The following is a 25,372-nucleotide window of genomic DNA, read 5'->3' as shown; positions in this document are numbered from 1 at the left end:
ATAGCTCCTATATTCCTCCCAGACCCCCGTACGTTTCGCTTTGATGAATAGTCTGCGTACTTTTTTCCGGAGGTCTGATAGTTTCCTTGACCACCAGGGACTGTTTCGCCTGCCTGTGGTCACTTGCAGGGGGCAGCTGCCATGATAAGCGTTAATGACAGACTCGTTTAGCTTAGATAGCCTAATCTCCAAGCCTGGGCCTGACACGCTGTTATCAGTCTGCTCCCCCCTGCCCAATTCCTCACCTAGTATAACCCTGAAGGCATCCCAGTTCACCTTCCGAGGGTTGCGTCTGGGGGGGAGTTTCCTGACCTCTGCCTTTAGCGTGAACCTTAAAATCCTGTGGTCTGACATGGAGGGCTCCGTAGAGACTCTCCATTGCGAGACGCAATCCATTTGCAGGCTCATTGCTCAAGGTGAGGTCCAGCACCTCCCTCCTGTTTATAGTTATGAATGTGGGTTCATACCCTACATTCTCAATCGCTAAATTACTGCCTACAACATATTCTAACAGGGACTCACCGCTCACGTTGCAGTCGGTGCTGCCCCATTCTGTGTGGTGAGCGTTCGCATCGCAGCCGATGATGAGGGGGAGCTTGTGCAGTCTGCAGTGCTCTACCAGCCTTTCCACCGCCTCCGGGGGTGCCGTTGCTGTCTCCCCCGGAAAGTATGCTGAAGCCAGGACGAAGTCTTTGCCCTCAGTGTCCCTGGCCTGCACCGCCACCAAGTCCTGTGTCAGAAACTCTGAAATGCAAAAGAAATCAATATTACTTCTGACAACTATACACGTCCTAGGTCTCTCGCTAGAGAGGTCCCAGATTACCTTATTTGCCTCCGTCTTGAGGCCCTTTATCTCTCCCTTATAGACCCAAGACTCTTGGATCAGCAGTGCGCCCAGTTTCTCCGCAGTGAACCTGCTTGGAATGACAGCTGAGGCTGCCGCCGCATGATGCAGGTTCACTTGAGCAATTTCCATGATGTCGGCCATCATAGAGTGGGCTCGAGGAGAGAGAGATCCTCTACCCCGCCGTCAACCGCACTGCTATCCATTGGGCCTCCTAGTCCGTCTAGGAGCTCCTGCGTTGAGGGAAGCTCCGTGTTCCGGCCATCTGCGGGGACGTCAGTGGTCGTTGCTGGCCCTGCCTGTCCTGACTTACTCCCGCAGGGCTGCTCCGACAACTCGTCCACTTCCATTTTTGTTTCCTCCGCGGACTCCGGCACTGCCTGGTCATCGACGCCCTTGTCCTGTAGAGTCGCAGGCGTTTTTGCTTCCTTGCTCGCGGTGTCAGCAGGCTTGTAGGGCCGCATGACGACCGTGCTATACCTGTAGAACAGGCGGAAGCTCGCGGCCCGGACATACTTATACGACTCGTCGTTGATGTATAGGTGTAACCTCCATCCCTCAATGTCACCTAGCTTCTCCTTTTTGCTGCCTGCAACATACCAGGACGAGATACAGAGTCCCCGGTTCTGGTTCCTCACCAGGTTCAGGGCGTGCTCGTATGTGCTGTCCCCGCTCCGAGGGAGGTGCATGATTGGCACATCTTCCACCCTCTTCACGCAGAGGACAGGGCCCGTCCAGCTTCCCAGCTTTGGAGCGTGTTCGCTCAGCCAGTCGGCGGACGACTCGTCCAGGCAGTCTACCTGCATCGTACCTCCCCTGAAGTCGATGCCCAGGAAGGACGCCGTGTAGTCCTCTCCTATGGACGTCTCGTCCATCAGGATGTCCTGAAGCACGGTGAGCTCATCCGGTTTCAGCGACTCCGCCGGGTATTTGGAAGGCAGAACAGCCATGCGGACGCCTCTGACAGCATCCGCATATCCGCGCCGCCCCTCCTCCACCCGGTGAGGAGCCGGTCCAGATGGTTGGCCCCCGGCTGCCTTTGTATCTGTGCCTCGCACCCTTTTACATCGGGGGGGGTTCCTGCGGCGTGATTTGGCCGCTCTTCCTTTTTCCTGCTTGGGCGTACGTGCCCGCGGGCAGTGCCCTGCTGTCGCCCCGCCTTACGGTCCGAGCTATGCTGACCGGGCCACGGTTGCTGTTACCGCTGCCTTGCGCGCGAGTTAAGTGTGTAGAGCCAAGATTAAATAAAAACACAAAGTTGTTATAATTAACTGCACTCTACTTTATTGGTTCTTCTGAACTAAACTTGAAATGTCGATGTCACTGCTATTTATAATAATCAAATTGTTCAGCTGCTAAGCTGTTATACGATAACTTATTGTTTATTTGTTTGTGTACAAATTCTGCATATGCAGAATTTACTGGTCAATGCTCGAAAAGTAATATAAACAATAATAAAGTGAACGACCCTTATGCAAACATATTGCTTAAGTGTCGTTCTGTACATAAATAGTGTAAGTGTCGCTACAAAGTAATAAGCGACAATAATTAAAACTGCTGTTTATGCTTAATCGGCATATTTCGTTTTTGATTGTTTATATGTATTTTCCTGCATTGGCTTTTTAATTGTGGAGGCTAAGCCTTAGCTGTGGTTTTGGAGTTGGAGCTGCCGTCGTTGTTACTGACGTAACTCCTCCTTCCCTTGATTGAAAATTCTCCCGAATTTTTATTCTAAGTATTGAGAATTTTTTGTATATGTGGACAATAGCACTCACAGTGATAATTATTATCAATAATATGATTACAAAAGTTATAATGATTGATGTTGAGTGAATATTTTTATCGAATTTTAATTCTTTGATATTTTTGATGTTGTCTATTTCATTCAAGACTATTTCGTGTAATGATAAGGTTAATTTTGTATTATTGTACATAAATGTGGGTAATTTAACGAAGCTATTTTTAAATGTTTTATCATAGTTGGAAAAAATTACATTATTTATTTCTATTTTACAATTACTAAAAATTATTAAATTATTATTATTTAATGTTACATTTCGTTCATCACAAGTATTTATTAATTTTGTGTTATTTATGTTTTTTGCAAGAATGACACCAAGTTCGAGTTCTTTTATTTCTGCTTTTACATTTTTGATTTTTGGACATACATTATTGTTGAAAATACAAAGATTTGTTTTTCTTAGCTTATTTACATTAGGATTATTGAAGTAATCATATGTATTATTATTGTAATATACAATTTCTGTTTCTTGAAAGTTAATTTCAAACTTATTATTGTCTGCAAGTGGTGATAGAAAATATCTCTTTACATTTACAATTGTTTTGGGTATTTTTATTAAAAACAAAATTTTATTACTTTTAAATTTTGCTACGCCTAATTTAATATTTTGCAATTTATAGAAATCGATTTCTAAAGTTTGTATTTCTTCTGATGTTAGTATATTATTGACCATAATATTGCTATTTGCAGCAATGATATTGTTTTGAATATGTTCAATATTATCATTTAAAATTTTTATTTTTAACATAATATCCATATAAAATAAATGTGAAAGAATATCATTGTTAGACTGATCTATGCTATTAAATTTTTCTGTAATTTTTTTGCCTATCCAATTCAATTGTTTTAGCTAGTTTTCTCATAGTTTCGTTGAAATTATTATTTATCAGTATATTGTTATTAAAAGCTTCTATCATGTTGTGGTTATTCTCATCTATTGTACTTATATGATTTTCTATTTCGGATCTGTCCTCATCATCCATGGTACCAGCTATCCATTTGAGACCTGAACCTACGATGTTGAGTAGACCTCTTTTATTTTTGTTTATCTGGAGGGTATGTAGTCTAGTCCTAGCTTTCTTTATTTCTGATAAGAGAAGTTCCTTATTATCTATTATTTTAAGTTGTTCTACGTTTTCTTGGAGGTTTTCTATTGTCTTTTCGATTTCAGTAAGATCTATAATATGTAGTATAGTTGTATAGTCCGCAATTAGTTGTACATCAGTTAATTTTATTTCGACATATCCATTATGGTTTTCGTTGATGGGTTGGATTATTAATGTTGACATTACTAGTGGTATTATCATCAGGATTAATATACCTGTTGATGTCCATTGCCCCTGAAAATTTATTTTTTCTTTTAATGTTGCTTGGGTATATGTTTTCTAGTTTTAATTTTTTGTAACGAGGCTCATATTTATGCCTAAGTGCTTTGTAATTTTTTACATAACCTTCGTGATTATTTTGTACGAATTCCTCCCTATTTTCATTTCTTTTTTCTATAATTTTGTTTTTTGCTTCTAATATTCTGTTTTTAATTAGAGTTTTTTCTATCTTTCCCTCTACTATGTCTAAGGGTGTTGTTTTTATTGTGGAATGTATGGATTTATTGTACCACTCGATACACTTGTATACCCTTTCTTGTGTTGACCATTGAGAATTTTGTGTTTCAAGTGTTCTAAATTTTTCGGATAATGTGCTGTGCAACCTTTCTACGTCTGCATTCCCGGTATGGTTGTTTGGTTTCGTAAAATGTACTTCAATATCTTCTGACTTTAGGAAATCTTTGACATTTATTGAGTTGAACTCGTTATCAGTAATTATTTTTTTTGGTTTACTTCTCATTGAAAAGTACATTCTAATTTTTTCTATAATTGTGTTACTATTTCTGTCTTCTAAATGTATGGCTGTTGCATGTTTCGAAAACTTATCAATGAATGTGATAAAGCTATGTTTCTTTATAGTGTAAACATCCATATGTAAAATTTCATTTACATCAAATGGTGTTTCTGTGATATTAAATTTTGCTTTAATAGGGTTCCTACTGTATTTTGATCTGTTGCAAATATCACAATTATTTATATATTTTTGCACGAAAACTTTGAGGTTTTTGTAGTAAAGTTTTGTTTTGATACCTTCATAATTTTCTGTTATTCCTGCATGTCCTGTTTCATTAATATGATATTTAGCAATTTGTTTAAATAATTCATCTTCACTGCAAACTTCTTTCGCGTTAAAGCTACATTTATAAAATTTTATTTCAGTGTTAAATAACTCTACTAACTTGGATTGAACCTGCTTGTATAAATTATCGGGAAGTTCGGTATATATTCCTACCCTTTTCGACTTTATATGTTGTCTAAACAAATCGGCCATATAATTAGTCTCAATATCATTTGAATTTATATATATTTTGATTTTACCGTTTGCTACTTTCGTGTCTTGCGTTTTATTATTTGTAATTATAATTTGAGTTGCAAATCTGTTAACTACTGTATTGAGTGGTGTAAAATTTTGATAGGTGGTGTTATCTTCTTCAACGTTTTCGGTATTTAATATGTTGCCTGATTGACTATTTATTCGGCTCATAAAATCGGCTACTTTATTTTCCTTACCCTTTATGTAGTTAATATGTATGTTATATTCGCCAAGTTTCAAGAGCCACCTTTGGAGTCTTGGGTTAATATCTTTTCCTTTCGTCTTTGTGTGCAACCAAACAAGTGGTTGATGGTCTGTTAAGAGTTCAAATGGTTTGCCATATAAATATGGTCGGAAATAGTTGACTGACCAGACGATAGCAAGCAATTCTTTTTCGATTGCAGCATAATGTTTTTCGTGGTCGTTTAAGGTTCTACTAGCGTAAGCGATGGGGTGATTTTCTTGAGAAAGGACTGCTCCTATTGCATTATCACTAGCATCTGTTGTTAGTTTAAAATTTTTAGACCAGTCTGGGTATTTCAAAATCGGAGGGTTAATGAGCATTTTTTTCAATTTTTCGAATGCATCTATATATTGAGTATCTTTTATATTAATTGTGGTATTTTTCTTTAGGTACTTTGTAAGTCCGTGGGCTACTTTAGCATAATCCTTTATGAATTTTCTATAGTAGCCTGTTATACCTAAGAATGATTTTATTTGTTTTTGAGTGTGGGGAAGCTTTAGCTTTTGAATGGCTTCAACTTTTGTTGAATTAGGTTTAATTCCTTCTGTGGTCAAAGTATGACCAAGATATTCAGTTTCTTTGCAAAAAAAATTGCATTTGTCTATTTGGATTTTAAGATTGAACTCCCTTAATTTTGCAAAAATTTGTTTTATGCTGTTCATATGCTCTTCTATGGAAGTGCTAAAAATGAGTATATCATCGAGATATACAACGCATATTTTGTTAATATATTCCCTAAGTACCGAGTTAATCAAACGTTGGAAGGTGGAAGGGGAATTCTTCAATCCAAATGGCATACGGATGAATTCGTAATGCCCGAAGGGGGTAGAAAAGGCAGTTTTCTTTTGATCGTTTTCATCCATTAATACTTGGTGAAATCCCTTCGCCAAGTCAATTGTTGAAAAGTAATTTGCTTTTCCTAATTTGTCTAATATATTCTCTATATTAGGAATAGGAAATTTATCATCGACTGTGATTTCGTTGAGTTTTCTATAATCTACAACAATACGCCATTTTTGTTTCCCTGAATTATCCGATTTTTTGGGGACTATCCAAATTGGGGAATTGTAAGGGGAAAAGCTTTCTTTAATAATGTTTTGCTCCAACATTTCATTCACCTGCCTTTTAATTTCTTCTTCGTGTATCTTTGGGTACCTGTATATTTTAGAATATACAGGTTTATTCGTATTTGTTATTATCTGGTGTTTTATATTATGTGTGTGGGTTAACTTTTCTCCTTCTCTGTAAAACATATTAGAATATTTTCGCAAAATCAAATCTATATATTTTTTCTCTTCCTCATTCATATCATCTCTATAGAGTTTTGATATACGTTTTCCAAATTTAAGGTTGAAGGTTCCAGTGTAGGGATTTTCGTATTTATGAATTTTATTTTATTGTTATTAATTTCAAGAAAATCTTCTTCAAGATTAATTTTTGCATTTAATGCTTTAAGTATATTTTGACCAATTAGTCCGTTGAAGTTTTTATTTCTGAATGACGTTACCTTCCAAGCCATTTTATTCGGGTCATTGAATTCTTGAGGTACTTCTGTTATAATTTCAAAGTCTACTTTTGTCTGTCCTGATAGTGTACTATATATGTTAGGTTTTACTAATTTAGTCCTTTTATATTCTTTTAACGAATGTTCGTCGATCAGGGTTGTCGTAGAACCGGTATCGATTAAACATTTAATTATATTTTTACCTATTGTTAAATTTACTATCGGTAACTGTTGTTCTCGCTGGTTAATTGAAAATTTACTTCACCAGTTTCTTCTGTATCGGTATTATTTTCTTGAAGATGAGCGACATTATTTTGGTTTCTACTTGTGTATATTGGATTTCTATATGCTCCTAAATTTCTTGAAAATTGTTGTTGTGTTTGGGGATTATCTTGCCTCGAATTATTGTTTTGGTTTTGAAACCGGTTAATTGTTTGCCTGCCTTGATAATTATTTTGATCTACTGGGTTGCGATTTGGCCTAAAATTATTGCTATTATTTGATTGTGTGTTGTTGCTATTTGTACTAATTTTATTCTGTACCAGACCACATTCCTCCAGACAATAATATGCTTCTCTAAGATTCCCTATGCTTCTACTATGTATTATGCTGGCTAGATGCACTGGCATGCTGCTCAAAAATGTTTTTAATATCATTGCCTCGTTTATTGCCGGAGAAAACTCTTTTGGTTTTCCCGGGTCTTGATAATATTTATTGTTTAATTTATCTAATATATTTTTAAGATAATAAAAAGATTGACTTACATTATAATTTCTTACGTTCAGCGCCTTGTGGTACAGTTGATGATACGATTCGCGAACTCCAAAATTCCTCAGGAGTTCTTGTTTTGTTTCTGTCCAGCTTGGATTGTCGAGGGCTCTAATTGCGTTAGCTGCTTCTCCTTGAATTTTTTTTTGGACGTGCCGCTTATAAAAATACTCCTCCACGTTGGCACCGGCAAACAAGTCGATGAAAAGTTCGACTTCATTAATAAATGATGTGACGTCGTATGTATTATCTCCTCGGAACTCCTGGATTCTTGCTGCAATCTTTTAGTGCTTCCGATAGTGGTAATTGAAAAGTTGGATTGTTATGTGACAAGTGACGTGTTGCAGCAGATGGAGTTTGATTTGCTGCAGCTTCTATTGACACTGCCGATGTGGTTGCTTGTTCTGTTTTATGTGTTTCCATTTTTTTTTTTTTTTTTTTGACTGCGTTCGACTGCCAGTTATATTTTAACTTTTAATTTAATTTTATTTTATTTTATTGGCGTTCGACTGCCAGTTATATTTTAACTTTTAATTTAATTTTATTTTATTTTATTTAAATTTCACTTGAACAGTTTAGCTTTTGTTCGTTTTAGTTACTTTTCTTGAGAGAAGTAACCCCGTGACTGCGCCAGTTAAGTGTGTAGAGCCAAGATTAAATAAAAACACAAAGTTGTTATAATTAACTGCACTCTACTTTATTGGTTCTTCTGAACTAAACTTGAAATGTCGATGTCACTGCTATTTATAATAATCAAATTGTTCAGCTGCTAAGCTGTTATACGATAACTTATTGTTTATTTGTTTGTGTACAAATTCTGCATATGCAGAATTTACTGGTCAATGCTCGAAAAGTAATATAAACAATAATAAAGTGAACGACCCTTATGCAAACATATTGCTTAAGTGTCGTTCTGTACATAAATAGTGTAAGTGTCGCTACAAAGTAATAAGCGACAATAATTAAAACTGCTGTTTATGCTTAATCGGCATATTTCGTTTTTGATTGTTTATATGTATTTTCCTGCATTGGCTTTTTAATTGTGGAGGCTAAGCCTTAGCTGTGGTTTTGGAGTTGGAGCTGCCGTCGTTGTTACTGACGTAACTCGCGCGCTGGCACGTTGCGGTCGTTTCCCTTTGCCGGAGACGCGTTGTTTCCTTGGCTCTTGCTCCTCGCTAGAGCCTCCGCTGCCTCCGGGGTTTTTCCATCACGGAGGTGCCGTAGGTACCACTTCATGGTGGAACCACTCATACCTTTTCTGTGCGGGTCGTCGCACCCGCCGGGTTGGCCAGCTTCTGGGAGGGGCGTTGCCCACCTCTTCTGCGCCTTCTCCTCCTTTTCCCTCTTGCGCCGTCAGGCTCTGCCTGATGCGACTCGCTCGAGGCCGACCCACTACACCTGCCGGCGGGGGTCTTGGTGACCTTAGTTTCTGCTGCAGCGGCACCAGACGTTACCACCAGGTGAGCTCCGCTGCAAGAGGGCACGTCGTCATCGTCCTCCCTGGTGTGCTCCTCAAACAGCGAACGCTCCTCTGGCGTAAGAGCGTCGAGGAAGCTAAACTTCAACCTAGCCCCTCGACCCCCCTTACCTTCCACTGCCTCGATCGCCTTCTCTTTTTCCACTACCGTTGTCCTTTGTCGTTGCCCTTGTCTGTCATCGAGTCCAGTGCTTATGTTTGTTTTGTTGTTGTTGCTGTTCATCTTTGTCTTTCGACCCTTGGCTCAAACAGAGTGAGCTGTCGGGTCTATGTTCTGTATGGGGAGCTGAAAGGTCCGCCACGCCAGAGCCCCTTGGCGCGGTAACGCCACCGTTACTTCCCAATTCAGCCCGGTGTTGGGAAGGCTCCGTTAGAATACAGCCACATTAACCTCCTGGCTGCAAAGTTCCAATGGGCATGGGAGTCGCATAACACCCTGGATTAGGAGGTGGTAGCTCTTAGTTAGCGCACGCATGCGGCATCCGACATCCCGCGTGATCCGTGCTTAACAGCACCAACCGCACAGGATTGGGGGGCGCCGAGTATGCCTTGCGCCTAAGCCCCTGCATCGCGACAAGGTGCCTACCATTCGCGGGAGCCTGTTTAGTTCTGCAGCTCGAATTATTTTCTCCAAAAGTAGGTTGAAGAAGTCAAACGAAAGGGACTCGCTTTGTCTGAAACCTCATTTAGTATCGAACGGCTCGGATCTGACGGAGCTTTTGGAGTTGCTCAACGTCAGTTTACAAAGCCGTATTAGTTCTGCGGGGATACCAAATTCAGACATCGCGACATAAAGACAAATCCTTTTCGTGCTGTCAAAGTCTCATTCGAGGCTGTAGATAAGTTTTCATTGGGAGCGATTTTACGTGTCGGGTCCCAAACCCAGAGCACAATCCTTAGGAAGAATGGTTCGCCTTCTCACTGTTGGTCGCCCTCAAACGGATGTTCCTTGGCTACCCAGAGGATACTTGGCCAAAGAACGGAAGTTGTGAGCTGCTTGAGCCATATGTAAAAGAACCGTTTCCGGCCACTCCCAAGTGAATGGTGATCAGAGGACTTTGCCTCCCTACTACACATGACTCCATCCTCTCTTTTTACTACTAATTCATTTTATGAAATAAGGTAGTATTTAAATTTTTGCTGGCTTGCTTGCTTGCTTGCTTTACCCAGCAATGTCTCACGCCAAATTCGAAAATAAAAACAAAAAAAAACACTCCTGGAAAATTTAAAAAGTAAAAATTCTTTCAAGCATATTTGCGTGCAGAGCATGCGTGTGCAAATTCAAACCTTGATTTAAACGCAAATTATTTACCAGGTTGTTGATTTTTTACAGGTATTTAAAAACGGTTCAGCTATCATTTATTATTTTGAAGATATATACACATATATTTTTCTAGTGTTAAGTCAGTGTCGACTGAGTTTCTTATAAAGTTTAATTATTAACATTAAAACTGAAGTGAAAAGTGAGCAATTTGGTCTATATTGGATTCATACCAAACATAATTCTGTGCATAACATACTCCTGTCACCAAATTTGGTGGACGTTCGGTCATTGTTTGCTATAACATCAAAATATCTTTCGAAGAAGATTGTAGGGCCGATAGGCCCATGGTGCAGAGAGGACCATCTACAGATGCTCCACTGGTTGCATCTGGCCGTGAACCTAGATTTGGTCTAGGCCATTCTAGTTACCAAAGTGGATATAATAAATTATTTACCCAGGTGAGTATTCCAATATATATTAAAAACAATTTTATTCAGAACCTTAAGATTTATGTATATGCTTTTTTTCGTTGTCATTGTTCTTCGTAATTACATTAGACAATGAGCTCACAATTCTAAAATTGGTTTTTAAAATGTTGTTTTTATAAACAGGAAACACTAATACAGGAATAAAACATTGTAGCAAAGTACTTTAAGTATGTAAAACACAGTACTGGCAAAAACTAAAGCACTATCTAGTACGTTTTTTAATATTGCGTATTTTCCTAAAATAAAGAAGCCAACAATAACTTCTTACATATATTATTACATTATGTATTTCTCTACAATGATAATTGTTATTATTTTCATAAGGTTCCTGAAAGTTTCACTTAAAATAGGTCATGATAGTAAAAATTCAAGGGACAAAGTTAAAGCATCTTCCTTGATTGTCAATAAATAGGTTTCTGTGCTAATATTTTGTATTCAATAATACTAAGCGTGTTTTGTATCTCCATCCCAATACTACAACTTAGAACGTTATGATATTACCTTGGAGGAGATTACACTTTGGCTGGAGATGTATTAAATATCATTACCTCGCTGGTACCACCGGTCTAAATGACATTATCTTTTTAATTCGTATCAAGATTTCTGTGAAATGTCGGTGTCCGATCTATTGTTACTGTCATCGTATCTTGCAATAATATGTGTCACTAAGATTTATCACATTGGTCCAATCAATTTCAGCTTTGGTGAATTTTGGTGAAATATTTCTTCTTAGTACTCTCACGTCACGAGTAGTTTTATTAGCTTCGGTATTTTCACCCTATATTTTGGGGTTAGAACAGTTTTTTGAACTGAAGAATATGAAAAATGAGTTACATAATACGTTCATATCGAGGCGTAGTAAAGCAAAGCGAAGCAAAATGTTGGGCTACTCTCGTCTTCTTACGCTCTGATAATTTTAAATATTTTTCAATCTTTTTCAAAGCGATAACTAGGCTATTTAAAGATATATTTCTCTTATCTTCTTCTTCTCTTTAATCTTTCACAAAGTACGCTCGATAGAACCTTATACGCGATGTTGAGGGGGCAATCGGGTTGGGGGGGGAATCGGGTGCGCTTTCTCCTGGCGTTATACTTTCACTGCCCTCCATAATTTTAGTATGCTTTGGGCATCAGTCACTAGATCACAAGAGTATGCTCCGGTCTTGAAACCTTCTGTTAGTCGCCGCATCTTTTCGTAGATATTTCGAGTTACCCTCTCGGCCAGCTTGACAAGCTCTTCGTACTTACGCATTTCGAGCTCTTTCTTTTTTTTCTGCGTCTGGTTTCCCTTTCAACTCTCGCTATCTATCCCATCTGGTGTTGTGGTCGGTTGTTGTTCTTTTGCATTTTCCGTAAACCAATGGTTTCGGTTGCAGCTGTACGTAAGGAGCTTGAAAGGCTGTAGGATGGCTATCTGTTGTGATTGCAGCTTCTCGACGTCGAACCTTCCTTGTGTTTGCTAATGTGCGTTTTTTGATGCACAGAGACTGGTGCGAATCTTGGCTGCAACGAAATACGTCCTTCTCTTCCGTTCATCCACCGGAGTGAATGACAGTACTCGGCGACAGAGTCTCTCTCCCACCTCGAATCCCACACCAAACTTGCGCTCCTTCATATGGTCACTATAGTAAATGCCACAAGGACCTACTCGCCTCAGTGTGCCAGCCTTTATTTTCACGAGGACATCAACCGGCTGGACGGCGGCATCTTCCCAATTAAGGGATCGGACATTCCAGGTGCATGCCCTCAAATCGTAATCCTTTATGCGTTTGCCATGGTCGTCATCAAAAGGGGGGTTTCTCTTCCAAGGCTTTTTGTTATTTATCATGGGGGGCGTTTTTTACGTGGCGGGGCGTTTTTTACGTGGCGGGTCCCAAACCCAGCGCACAACCCTGTGGAGGAGATGTTTCGCCTTCTCACTTAGCTCGCCTTCAATCGGGTGTTCTTAGGCTACTCGGAGATACTTGGTCAAAGACCGCAAGTCGTGAGCTGCTTGAGCCATATGTAAAAAAAATCGTTTGTGGCCATTCCCAAGTGAATTGCAATTAGAGAAGTTTCCTCACTTGCGTGAACTTCTACACATGACTCCATCCTCCATATTTTCTTATACAGAATATTTTTTACTAACTTTTTGTATCATGTTTTTTTTTTAATAAATTGACCTTCTGATCTAGGGATTTTATTCAAAATCGGATATTAAAGAATTATGTTGTCTAACAAAATTTAATAATTCTTGTTTTAGAGGAATTTAAGTGTTTTTTTTAGTTTTAGGGAGACACAGTTTTTGAACTGTTGAAGTGTCTCAACAGCACAATGAGAGAAGAGAGGAAAGAGAGCAGCGATAAAATGTCACACCGATAGAAACCAAAACTGAACAGATTTCTATGTAATGCCGGTAGTCATGTATGTAAATACATGCAAACGAATGTGAGGCGGTGCCATGTTATGCATGCATATTTGGGCTAGTATATTTTCTTATAAATCAAAATTCATTGCGGAAATATTTTGCACTTACTGAAATAAACCACTTTTCCAATACATTTAGGAGAGGTAGGGCCTCTACTATGTTTGCAAATATTGAGTTGATATTTATTTAAAGTCGAATTTGTTGCATGCTATTTTTCATTAATTACTTTTTAAGTGCGGAGAAAATTGTGAAAATAATTGATTATATAAGCTAAAAATATATGCAAAAAGTTTTTGTATCCAATATCTTTGATTTAAGAAAAGCTAATTTCAAAATGTCCGCTCGGGGGGTAAGACTGACTATGTACGAATGAGTACGCACAAAATACCAAAGGCTAAGAGAAACTATAAATCTTCGTCCTACATTTACTAATTTATTTACTGTCTATAAATGAAAAATCAGCTGATTGAAAAGCAAACACAATATTCCCCAAAATAAATATTTCGCAGTAAAATCCCAAAAAAAAAATTAGAAATGTAAAATAATAGATGCGCTTTGCTTAAAAGTAAAAAAAAAATAAAAAAACTAAAATAATTGTAGTGTATTTATTTGTAAATTCTGAAAGATAGCTAAAAATGTTTATGTACACTGTATTGGAAAATCCATAAATTTAATTTTAATCTGGGACAGATGTCGATAGACCGCCTTTTGCTCGGTGCTGTATATCAGCATCAAAGGAAAGTATTTTCTGACTAGCTGGCGATGCTTTTATTTTAAGTGCATTAAAGTTACTCACGTGTACAGACTAGTTTCGATCTCTTAGAAGTTGTTTAAGATAAGTGATTTTTTGTTGAAAAACGGAAATTTTTTGTTTTATAATAAAAAGAGTAAGAGCCGTGTAAATCATAATTTGATTAACAAGGACATAGAAAAGATACTAAAATAAATAGGCAAATAGTGTGGAATGGGCCGTGATTTTTTCTGATAACGAGGAACTTAACGAGGACGAGGAACTAAACCTAACACTGGATTTGGAAAATTTTGTCGAATGCTGCAACAGATTCAAATACGATCTTCGTTGTGCCTAGTAATACATCCATACCATCTCACGGGACATATAGTTGAGTACTGGGGACCAATATCACAAGAAAAAACAAACACTACAATTGTAATGCCAACTACGTTTGCGCGAAGTGCTTTGAAACAGTATTTACCCGATAAGCCCCATAAATAGGGATTAAACTGTTCAATATTCATTATAAGCGGTGTATCTGGCTATGGACATACATTTGAAGTGTATAGTGGAAGGTAATAATTATGTGCAGCCGGCGAACATGAGTCAGGAGCAATATCCAATGTAGTGGTCCGAATTGTCCGTGATGCACAGTGGGCGATTGGGCCTCGCTAGCGGCATTTAATTCAAATTTTCAAGTTTGAAAAAGCATTATTTTTTTTTCACAAATCGATAACAGATGCTTTGATTAGATTTTTGGCGGTTTTTTATAAGCTCTACGATCAGCTGATCATCAGCTGTGAGCTGTCAAACACAAAACATGTTTTAGCAAGTGCTTTACAATATTTTTTCTTTGTTGTGCGCATTGATTTCGAGCTCCTTGGAAATTTACAATTTTTACTTATTTTATTAAAAGTGTGGCTTTTTATTAACGTCAAGGTATGTATTACATAAAAAATCAGTGTTTGTGACCGGTCTGTAAATGTGTTGTTCATAAGACGTAGTGGTAATTAAGTGTATTAACAACTAGCCCGCACTAGCGTGCACCTGTCGTTCGTGGAGTAGAAGTTACAACATTCGCACGGATTCGGTCTAACTCTTTTTTTTAGCTGGAAGTATGAGTCATTGTGCGTCCAAAATGTGTAATATGAACTGCTATTACCTGCTACCCTTTAAATCATGGCACTTTTTAGGAACAATGTCGGTAGCAAAACGGGTACTTTTTTTAGTATGGCATGAAGAAGCGATACCAACTAAGAAGTTTCTTACCATGGAAAACTTTGTATTTGGTACTGTTCTCAAAAACCTTAAATATACTCAGGAGGAGCAGTACGAGATTGGCAAAAAGCTGCGAAATTTTACTAGTAAGCTTGTAGAAAAGTGGAAAAACTCTAGAAGAAATAAGGTTTTTTTTGAAAACAAAAATCAGGAATGGCTAGATACGCCGTTAGTATTGATTGAAAGATCATCTTCCGAAATTATTGGACGTCCACAAAAAGATATTTCGGAGTGTTGCAAAAAAACGCAAGTTAAGAAATTGTCAGGCCTTACTGAAGATGTGCCATCAGAAGCATTGTTGGTAGCTGCAAGCTGCAGCTTGTATAAAGGTGGAAAACGTAGTGCTTCACAGGTGGTGTCAATGCTAAACGCCGACGAAGAGTTTAGCGGTAAGATTTTGAAAACTATGAGTACCCCTCAGCGTCTACCGACAAAACTTTCTGATGAAAAAGCACTGGCGCTATTTGTAGATGTTGGACATACTAAGTACACATGGAATTTGTCAAAGAGAGCCGCTAAAGGGCAAAACGCCGATATATATCCATGCTACGACAAACTGCGTTGTGCGAAAAAGAAATGCTATCCTAGTGTCATCACGGTCACTGATCATTTCGCTGAAGTACCATTACAAAGCTTAGTAGACCACACGATTGCTAGGATTATTGAAGCACACCCAGAAAGTTTTCAAAACCTTATTGAAAATAACAATAACACCGAATTAACTGCTACCTACAAATGGGGTTGTGATGGCAGCAGCGGCCATTCTACTTACAGGCAAAAATTTAATGACTTCGATGGAGAGATGATAGATCAATATTTATTTTCAATTTGTATGGTACCATTGATAGTGCAGAAAGGATCGACAGTTTTATGGAAAAACAATCGGCCTTCTTCTACCCGATATTGTCGACCCATTAAATTACTTTGCGAGAAAGAATCGGCAGACTTGTCTCGCAGAGAAATTCAAAACATTAAGAGCCAAATAAATATATATAAGAATTGATCACCAATTTCATATGACCATGCTTGATGGCAAAACGTTCAGTGTCATATCGGAATCGGGTTCGCAAACATGCGGAATCTGTAGCGCGAATCCCAAAAATATGAACGATCTAAATTTGGTGAAAAACTTTCCTATTAATGCAAACCTATTTGAATATGGCTTATCAAGTCTCCACGCATGGATTAGGTTTTTCGAGTGTGTTTTGCACATTGCATATAGAATACCAATACAAAAGTGGCAAGCTCGTGGTGCTGACAAGGAAGTCGTTGAACAAAATAAAAGAAGTATTCAGCAGAAGCTAAGGGAAGAAATGCATTTGTTGGTGGATATACCAATAGCTGGTACTGGCAGCACGAACAACGGAAACACTGCAAGGAGGTTTTTCCAACAACCAAATTTGGCAGCTCGTATAACAGGAGTAAGCTATGATTTAATATATCGATTTAGCGTAATCTTACGAGCATTAGCTTGTGGATACGACATAAATTCGGACGCATTCGGATCTTACCCATTGGAAACTGCCGAAATTTTTGTTAAAGCCTACTCCCGGTTTTACATGCCATCGTCTGTTCACAGAATTTTAATTCATGGAGCAGATATAATAAACCATTTTTCCCTTCCGATTGGTATGATGTCCGAAGAAGCTCTTGAAGCCAGGAACAAGGACTATCGAAACATACGCGAGAGCAATACAAGAAAAAATTCCAGGAAAAATACAATGGAAGATATCATAAATGCTTTATTAGTTTCGTCTGACCCTTTGATATCTTCATTGTCAAATGGGTCTTCAATTTCGACTGCAAAAAATATTATTATGGACGATGATGTTAAGAGCTTGCTTTTAATGAAGCATCTAGATATGCCTGATTCTGATTCCGAAAATAATTTTGATTTATAAAATTTGTTTATTGAAGGTAAAAAAAAATTTTGAAATTAAAAAAAAAATAAAAAAAAATTAAAAAAAATTTTGAAAATTAAAAAAATAAATTTAAACAAAATTTTTTTTTCTTAAAAAATTCTATGATTTTTTTCTGAACTGTGAAAAAAAACCGTCTGAAGATATCTTTTTTCGTTTAGAAGTTATTAATTAAATGCCGCTAACGAGGCCCAATCGCCCACTGTGTGATGTGGACATCATTCAGCTTTAGAAGCTTTTCTTCGATAATTACTACAACTCCATGCCACATATTGAATACTTGTGGAGTCGTGGTATTTTGGCTTTAGAAACTGTAAGAAAAAGCCTTATCCTCAATTGTAGCTGCCTTAAAATTAAAAAAAAGGAATCCTGTTGAGTTTCAATAGAATATGTCGGGAGCTCCAATGGAATTGACATAGCTGTCGGAAATTGGAAGGATAATAAAATCGTCACTAGTATGTAATTTTGGCGGAGAGCAGCCAACATCGGTAATACGAAAGTGGGATAAGTTAGCAAAACAATATGAATCTATTGAACGTTCTTATGTCGTAGGAAAATACAACCGGATAGATCTTATAGACTCTGTTACGGTTTTACTACAAACAACGTAGTATATACGAGTTTTTCACCTTTTTCAAGCAATTTTAAAATTTTTTCTTGCTTCACCCTTCAGTTAATGACAAAAAAATTAAAAAAAAGGAGCTATGTAACAGGAACGGATGCGGATTTGTATCCGGCCAAGACTGTCAACTCGGCAGCATTTTTCCATACTTCAGGGATATTTTCTATCGCTACAACAACACTTACGACTTAAAAGTTATGACTTTCAATAGTGACGTGAGAGCAAAGTCGCGAGTGCGACGACTGTTTGTTTCATGACAGGAGATATTTCGTCTTGCCCTCGTTCACTGCCAGACCCATTTGTTTTGCTTCCTTGTCCAATCTGGAGAAAGCAGCACTAAGGGCGCGGGTGTTGAGGCCGATGATATCAATATCATCGGCATACGCCAGCAACTGTACACTCTTATAGAATATATATATAGAACAGACGCCATATTTCAATTTTTTTTTAATAATTCCATAATTTCTCGTTCAAGGTTCAAGTGGCACTATATTAGTCATTAAAAAATTAATGAAAAACATTATCGAAGTCATGACAAACTTTCGAGGCGAAAATTTAAAATTTTCTTATAAATGCGCCATTTTAATTCAAACGCACTCAATTTCCAATAAGATTGGCATATTTTCGCATCAGCAAACCATCCAGTTTATCTACATTCCCTAAAGGCGGACTGACCCAAAATTGTGCACTTCTTTGTTTATTTTCAATTCCCATAATTAGTAGTAGAAATTTCAATTATTATGGATGTTAGGACACCTATAATTATAATTTAAAATGTACTTGTTACTTTAATAAATCATAATTTATTAACTTAAATAAAGTATACATACTTTGATTGCATTATAATTCCTATTTTAATGATATATAAGTGTTGATCCATTTCAAGGTTCCCTACTTTTTTAAAGAAAACACAGAAACTTCAAATTTAGTAGAAAATTTTTATTATCATTCGAATGAACATTCTTTATTTTTTGAAGATTACCTCAAACTTTTCTAGAGCCCATAGAGCAAATCAATGTCGCTTGGGATTCAGTTCTTTCACAAGCTGTGTTTTGACTGTTTTTCACGACTCACGCATGGTGTAAAACAGGCTATTGAAAAGAGTACAATTTCATAGATCACCCTTTACAAAACCATTCACTTATATGTAGTGTTAGGTATTTTTAAAAATATTCCTAGAAATGAAGGAATAAGTTCGGGTGTCCCCGAAAATTTTGTATTCTTACCAAAGTTGGACTTTTTATCGAGTTAATTCTTGTGTTGTATTTATATGCATGTTTTCGAATATATTGTGAAACTAAACTAAAAGATTTGTCTAAAATATTAAGTGAAGAGTGCACAAGCTTTTAGAAGAGGCATTTTGTTGCAAAATAACAAAATTATATTTGAAAGGTATAGTTTATAGTGAAGTCCCCAATTACGGACAATGGGCAGAACCATTAAATTGTACTAGCATTTTATAGGTGCTTTCTATAAGCAAAATTATGACATATCGGAAGGTTTTTAAGAGTCAGAATGATTTCTTAAAACTACAGGAGGCCGTTGATTGGATAATGGAGAAAGAAGACGACGAATCTGAATAAGACATAATAGTTACTCCTCCTGACCCTGTTATTGTAAGATGAAGAGGAGGTAAATGAAAAGGATTTGGTATGCCTTGCCATGCCGAATGATGTGAATGGAAGAATTGAGAATTGTCTAGACGATTCCGATTGGAATTAAAGTGATGAAGAAACACTTCCATGCTTTGGTTAGCGCAAGTTAATTTTGGCGAACCAGAATGTATGAGCTTCTTTGTAAAATATGGTCGGACGAAAGCATGCCAACGATTGGAATTTAAGTGTGCTCTGCCAAATCCACAAAAAGGAGACCCCATAATCTGCATCAACTACCCTGGGATAAGTCTCCTAAACATCGCGTATACGGTTCTATCGAACGTATTGTGTAAAAGATTAAAGCCCACCGTCAACAAACTGATTGGACCTTATCAGTGTGGCTTTAGACCTTGAAAATCAACAACCGACCAGATATTCACCATGCGCCAGATCATGGAAAAGACCCGTAAAAAAATATTTGACACACACCACCTTTTCGTCGAAACTAATACGGTTATGTAAACTGACGTTGAGCAACACCAAAAGTTCCGTCAGTATCAGGAAGGAACTCTCCGAGCTTCTGGAGAAAATAATTCGAGCAGCAGAACTTAATCGAGCAGGTACAATCTTTTATAAGAGTGTATAAGAGTGGCCTCAACAACCGCGCTGTTAGTTCAGCTTTCTCCGATAAGGAAGCAAAGCAAATGGGTCTGGCAGTGAATGAGGGCAAAACGAAATATCTCCTGTCATCAAACAAACAGTCGTCGCACTCGCGACTTAGTTCTCACGTCACTGTTGATAGCCATAACATTGAAGTCGTAGATAATTTCGTCTATCGTGGAACCAGTATCAACACCACCAACAATGTCAGCCTGCAAATCCAACGCAGAATAACTGTTGCCAACAGGTGCTACTTCGGACTGAGTAAGCAGTTGAGAAGTAAAGTCCTCTCTCGACGAACAATAACCAAACTATATATGCGACGACATTGACATAGTTCAGTGAATTAAAAGACACCGGCTACGCGGGCTAAGTCATGTCGTCCGAATGGACGAAAACACTCCAGCTCTGAAAGTATTCGACACAGTACCCGCCAGGGGTAGCAGAGGAAGACTTCCACTCCGTTGTAAAGACCAATTGGAAAAGGACCTGGCTTCGCTTGGAATGTCCAATTGGCGCCACGTAGCGAAAAGAAGAAACGACTGGCACCCTGTTGTTAATTTAGCTATAATCGCGTAAGCGGTGTCTACGCCAGTGGAGAGGAACAAGAATTTCAGTTACAGGGTCCGGAAAATAATAGGACTGATTTTCTTCTTCCGCAGCTGTAGTTTGGAGAGAGACCGACTGGATTTGGTAGCTAACGAACGAGTGGCTGGTCAGTTGTCTCCCAGCACTTGGAGAGTCAGGAAAAACATTTTCGCGCGAGGTGTTGCTGTGAGTGGTGCAAGCCGAAAACGCCGCGTACGTTAGAGTAGAGGTACGCGATTAAATTCTGTGTGCAACTCGGTAAATCTGGGACAGAGAAGTTTGATATGATCAAGCAGGCTTACGCAGATGTTGCTTCAGCAAGAAGTGGTGTGTTTCTCCAGGCCTTTTTGGAGAACCGGGAGGAGGTCGCTGATGAATACCGGAATAATGAGCAAATCCAAAGTGAAAATGATGTTCATTGTCGTTTTTGACATCAAAGGCAGTTTTACGTGGAAGTCTTCAAGAGACTCAAACGAAGGGTCAATCGGGTCCGACAAGACATCGCAGTCGATTGAAAGTTTCACCACGACAACGCCTCGGCTCACACCTCCTTTCTTGTGAACAGCTACTTAACCAAGGCCGGTATCCCAACGTTTCCGCAGCTGCCCTACAGCCCAGATTTTTTTAAACCGAATCAGTCCTATTATTTTTATTATTAAATTTTTGAAATGCATAATTAACGCTACTTCAAAAAAAATTAAACTTTCACCTTTCTGAGTCCTCAAATTGAATCCAAACGATGACATATAGCAGTTATTATCTGATTAGTAGAGTTCAGCAAATTATAAGCACTGCGTCGAATAAAATTTTTTCCCATACTGTGCAACTAAAAATTTCAAAAAAAAATTTATGGCTTTGTAGCCCTGAAGTAAATGTGAGAAATTGTTATGCACTAAATTAAGATTTATTTAAGTAATCTGACAATATTAATGTATTTTATCCGCTCTATTCTTCAAACTTATTTCTAAATTGTTGTAACAATGTAAATACGCAAACACTATGAAATCTTTTATTTTAGAGTTCCGCTGATTCTAACTATTCTCAACCCTCGTCCGATCTGTCGCTTGACGATGAAAAAGAAACACTTCGACGAGAAAGAGAAAGGCATGCTCTAAGCCAATTGGAAAAGGCGAGGGTAAAACAATGTTTTATATTTAATAAATTTAATTTAATTTTAAATAATTAAAACAATAGGGTAAACCTGTAGCTTTTGCAGTACGGACGAATGTTGCTTATGATGCTACAGTTGATGATGATTCGCCAGTTCAAGGAAGTGCCGTGTCATTTGAAATAAGAGAATTTCTTCACATTAAAGAAAAGTATGACAACAATTGGTGGATTGGAAGGTTGGTTAAAGAGGGTTGTGATGTCGGGTTTATTCCAAGTCCAGTTAAGTTGGAACATATTCGTATACAGGTAAGTTCACGTATTTTAACTATCACTCTATTTAGATGGCCATTACAATTTCTTTTTATCGAAAGAACCAGACGAGGCCATCCAGATTGTATGGTACTAAAGTCTCTTCAGCAAATAACGTAGGAGCTGGGGAAGCAATGCGTGGTAGTACTCCACCAACACCTGGTAAGTTGGAAACCTAAGATTAATTTAACAAGACCTTAACATTTGTCAAATGTAAAATAAACAAATTGGAAAGGCCTTTTAGTGTAACCGAATATTTTAGATTCTCTCAACTTGCAAGGCTCAAGCAAAGACCGTGAAACATACACTTGTGTCCAAGCAAAGCTTACCATTCAAAATTTTCAAGTGTTGCGCATATCTGACAACACATTATAGCGGTATAAACATTTTTTATTTAGAAATAAGTTAATGACATATTAGTTATCAAAAATTTAAAACAAAATACGAAATATAAGAGAACGACATGAGATAAATAAATTTAATTTTTTATTTTTTTAATTCAATTTCATTTACATTATAATTGAAACTAATGTTTTATAAATTTTTTTTTAAATTGAAACACGAAGTTTAGTCGCGTTATTACTTTGAAGACAATGCAAGGTCTGTCGCAAAAGAAACAGGACTGTTAAAAAAACAACAAAAATTTAATATTTTTCAAAAGTTATATTTTTTTATTCAAAGTAGTTTCCTTGTGCTTCGATACAGCGTTTAGCCCGGTCAATTAGCATTTCAAATGAGTGTTTAAGGTCATTTTTCGGAATGCTCTTGAGAATATCGGTCGTCGCCTTTTGGATAGCTGAAATGTCCTGAAACCAGTGTCCTTTCATGGGCAAATCAAGTTTTCCAAATAGGTAAAAATCACAGGGTGCCAGATCAGGTGAGTAGGGTGAGTGATTAATGGTTAATATGGAGTTTTTTGTCAAAAAATCAGTGACAAGCGTCGACCGATGACACGGCGCATTATCGTGCAACAGGCGCCAGGACCCTGCCTCACGGTATTGTGGTCGAGCACGACGAATGCGTGACAAAAGACGCTTCATAACACCAAGGTAAAACACAGCATTAATCGTTTGGCCAGGTGGGACAAACTCTCGGTGTACAATACCCTCGGAATCGTAAAAACAAATCAGCATTGTATTTATTTTTGACTTCTGAAGACGACCGACTTCTGATTGTCACAGAGGTCCTCACAACCTTCTTGGAACCGCTTAAACCACTCATGCACATTACTACGGGATAGGCACTGATCACCATAAACTTTTTTCATCATTTGAAATGTTTCAGTAAACGTTTTCCCAAGTTTAAATCAAAATTTAATATTGGCTCTTTGCATTTTACGACCGATGATCAAAAGCTGCTGTCACTTTTTGATCGATAAGATCGATTGTAGTTAGCCAATTGTCTTAAAATTTTTACGAAATGTCAACAAGAGATCAAACTTTTTATTTCATATACCCACCAATAGGTGGCGCCACCAGAAACAGTTACAGTACTTGTCCAATAAATTACGAACGAAAACAAAAATTTAATATTTTTAATATTATTTAAAAATATTGAATATGATTCAATACAAAAATATGATAATTTAAATTTAATGTATATAGCATATAAAAAATAATTATTTTTTAAAATATGCCAAATATTTATGTTTTTATTAATGATTAAAGTTAGAACTCCGGATAATTTTTTTGTTCGTTCGTATTTTATTGGACGGGTACTGTATATTTAAAAAGTTCTGTTTCTTTTGCGACAGACCTTGTAAAATCGCCCGCTTTTTAAAAGCGGAGAAAAGATAATTTGTGTTTTACTCATTAAACGTAATAAATTAAAAACTATAATTATAATTTGATAATATAATTTGGTTTACTTATGTTTACTAAAAACATAAAAAAAAAAAAATTGACGAAAATTCCGAACAAATGAAAAAGTCCGAAAATTTTTTAGAAAGTATAGTGGTAAGCTTTGCGTAATAAAAAAGTGAAGTTGTTCATAATAATTTTGTAAAAGTGCCAATAAGTAACATCCTGTATCTAGCGAAGCAGAACAACAAAGACTTTGAAATTTTTATAAATTCATATTTGCATCACGACTTTGAAATTTTGGCTATTTGTTCTATTTAAACTTCAATTCTCGAGGATGAATTCCATATGAAAAACAAATGTGCTTGGCCAGGCGCGCACAAGAAAGGGCACAATGTAAAGTTGTAAACGTTCGCACTTTGTTTTGTAGCTTGCACGTCCCTTATGAATGAAATTCTTGTCATTGCAAAATAAAAATATGTCCCAAGCTCATATGTTATTAGTCGTGCATCTGCTTTTTTTTTAAATAGCATATTAAAGGACATATATACATAGATATTTTCTTTTTTTGTTTCAAAAAGGGGAATCTTCATAAGATATGGATACTTAGCAGCAATCAGGATGTACGATTCGTACTGCTCGCTAAAGGTACGCCTCATTTGAGACCACGCCTAATCGGTATTATTATTATTTTCCAATTTTGGACTTGGGAAACAGTACACCTCCGTACCAAACCCTTAACTCCGTCAACTGCAACTTTGTGGAAAGGCCCTGCGGGACCGCCGGTAGGCATTACATCATTATAATGCTGGCAGCTTCATAAGGCACAGTGCGGAATGCGCTAATACTTCTGCCGAATACCGATTTTGCTATTTTTGCGTTGTATTCCATCGTACAGGCCTCCACTTCTAGCTAACTTTCTAGTGAAACACAGATTACCACTCCAGCATTCAGCCCGTAGTGTCAATTATGCATAGTGAGCGATAAGAACTCAGTTCCCCTGCTGGTTTGTTTACTATCCGTAATAGAACTAGGCGTTGCATTTTCAATATCTTGGGAAAAGTTTCCTTATCGTAGACATTGTGTCTGGTATCGTCCAGATCTCGTACCTCCACTATGGTTTCTTGCTTGCGTGTTTTAATTTACCTGATCAACCAATATTTCTCCTATCTCTTCTCTGTGTCCTTCAGTGCTTTAGTTCAAACCAAAATCTCTCCTTAACTGGCTTTTTTCATTCTTGAGACATTGCAGTAGTATTTACATTCTTCTTGTTATTTTTCTTTTTTGTCTTACGCTGGGCCGTTATCCGTTATTCTTCGCTTGTCGATTTCGCTCATGCACTTTTAGGATTACCATATTTTCTAAGTTAAGGTTTGTTTCGTCGAAAAAAGACCTTTTTTCATGAATTTTTTTGGAAAAAATTATTGCTGTAGGTTTATTTTACTTATTATTATATGAAAGTACAACAAGGATACTTAAAAAAAAGTTTTATAAAAATAGCGAGGAATAACGGATTTATCGTCGATCTCTGCAGGCACCTCGAA

General features: G+C 37.4%; 1 protein-coding gene across 12 annotated transcripts in view; it reads left to right on the top strand.

Annotated features, from left to right (window-relative positions):
* Nucleotides 1–25,372, top strand: part of LOC126765052 (voltage-dependent L-type calcium channel subunit beta-2) — a 259,846-nt gene that overhangs the window by 49,759 nt on the left and 184,715 nt on the right. For 6 of the 12 annotated variants that reach the window (XM_050482651.1, XM_050482641.1, XM_050482644.1 and 3 more), the window contains exons 2-5: nucleotides 10,390–10,778; nucleotides 21,629–21,745; nucleotides 21,805–22,026; nucleotides 22,092–22,191. In XM_050482651.1, the coding sequence (XP_050338608.1) occupies nucleotides 10,665–10,778; nucleotides 21,629–21,745; nucleotides 21,805–22,026; nucleotides 22,092–22,191 (553 nt within the window). In that variant the 5' untranslated portion in view covers nucleotides 10,390–10,664. The remainder of the gene's footprint in view (nucleotides 1–10,389; nucleotides 10,779–21,628; nucleotides 21,746–21,804; nucleotides 22,027–22,091; nucleotides 22,192–25,372) is intronic. The other 6 variants (XM_050482646.1, XM_050482640.1, XM_050482647.1 and 3 more) reach the window with 3 other exon arrangements.

Source organism: Bactrocera neohumeralis, unplaced genomic scaffold, assembly GCF_024586455.1.
Source record: "Bactrocera neohumeralis isolate Rockhampton unplaced genomic scaffold, APGP_CSIRO_Bneo_wtdbg2-racon-allhic-juicebox.fasta_v2 cluster10, whole genome shotgun sequence".
NCBI lineage: Eukaryota > Metazoa > Arthropoda > Insecta > Diptera > Tephritidae > Bactrocera > Bactrocera neohumeralis.
Note: the sequence above shows the minus strand (reverse complement) of the source record. Positions and strands in the feature narration are given on the sequence as shown.